The sequence below is a fragment of the Plasmodium gaboni genome, chromosome 8 (assembly GCF_001602025.1).
Source record: "Plasmodium gaboni strain SY75 chromosome 8, whole genome shotgun sequence".
Taxonomy (NCBI): domain Eukaryota; phylum Apicomplexa; class Aconoidasida; order Haemosporida; family Plasmodiidae; genus Plasmodium; species Plasmodium gaboni.
Genome location: NC_031488.1, coordinates 807,106 through 808,174, shown reverse-complemented (window position 1 = coordinate 808,174; position 1,069 = coordinate 807,106). Strand labels below are relative to the sequence as shown.

The 1,069-nt window shown below is 20.2% G+C and overlaps 1 protein-coding gene across 1 annotated transcript in view; it reads left to right on the top strand.

Annotated features, from left to right (window-relative positions):
• Positions 1–334: 334 nt before the first annotated feature.
• PGSY75_0822900 (hypothetical protein) overlaps positions 335–1,069 on the top strand; it is a gene marked incomplete at both ends in the record, with an annotated part of 3,339 nt that continues 2,604 nt past the window's right edge. The window contains one exon of the mRNA XM_018785354.1: positions 335–1,069. This exon is cut by the window's right edge and continues 2,604 nt beyond it. Within this exon, the coding sequence (XP_018642321.1) occupies positions 335–1,069 (735 nt within the window).

Below are 1,069 nucleotides of genomic sequence, written 5' to 3'. Positions count from 1 at the left end.
GTATATATATATATATATATATTTATTTATTTATTTATTTTCCATATTCTTTTTAATAGTCAACCATACACACAAATATTATATATATATATATATTTTATATTTAATATTGTTAAGAAAAGATTTTTATAGTTGTTAATTTTTTTTTAAATTTTATATGTTCTAGAAATAAAACTTTTAGCAAACGTGTACAATAGATAATCAGAGTATACACATTTGTTACATATATATAAAATATATTATATTATATTATATTGTATTGTATTTTTTTTTTTTTTTTTTTTTTTATTTTAAAATCGAATAAAATTATTTTTATTAAAAAATATACGACACAATGGAAGTGTTACACAACATGAATCGTATGGATAAGCGCATTGAGGATATTCAAAACCTCAAAAATATTATTAACAACAAATTGAATAAAAATATAAGTGATGATGTTGATGGTTACATGAAGCAATTAGTTGATTTATATTTCAAATCTCAGAAATCTAAGGGCAAGAATTTAGGAGGTAAAAAAGGCAATTCAAAATATAGGTCTATGTCTAGCAAGAGTGGAAAAAAAATAAATATTAGTAAAGGAGTCAAGAAAATGCAACAATATGAAAACAGTGACAACAACAAGACAAATAATAATGATAATAATAATAATAATAATGATAATAATAATAATGATAATAATAATAATAACAATTATAATAACAATAATAATAACAATAATAATAATAATAATAATAATTACAATAATAATGATTATAATAATAATTCAAAACAAAGCTTCAGTCAAAAAAACAGCAACGAAAATTATGATAACGGATCAGGAAGTGATGATGAAGAAAAAAAAAATAATAACTCGAATGAAGAAAATGAAAACAACAAACAGAAAAAAAAGAAAAAGAAAAAAAAGGGAAACAAAAATAAAAATAAAAAGAATAAAAACTCTGACAAATCTGAAACAAATGATGAAGAGGAAGTGTCTGTAGAAATGGAAGAAAAGGATTACACGGTTGAAGAACAAAGTGATAAACAAGAAGATGAAATATTATATGAACAAGATGATAAATTATAT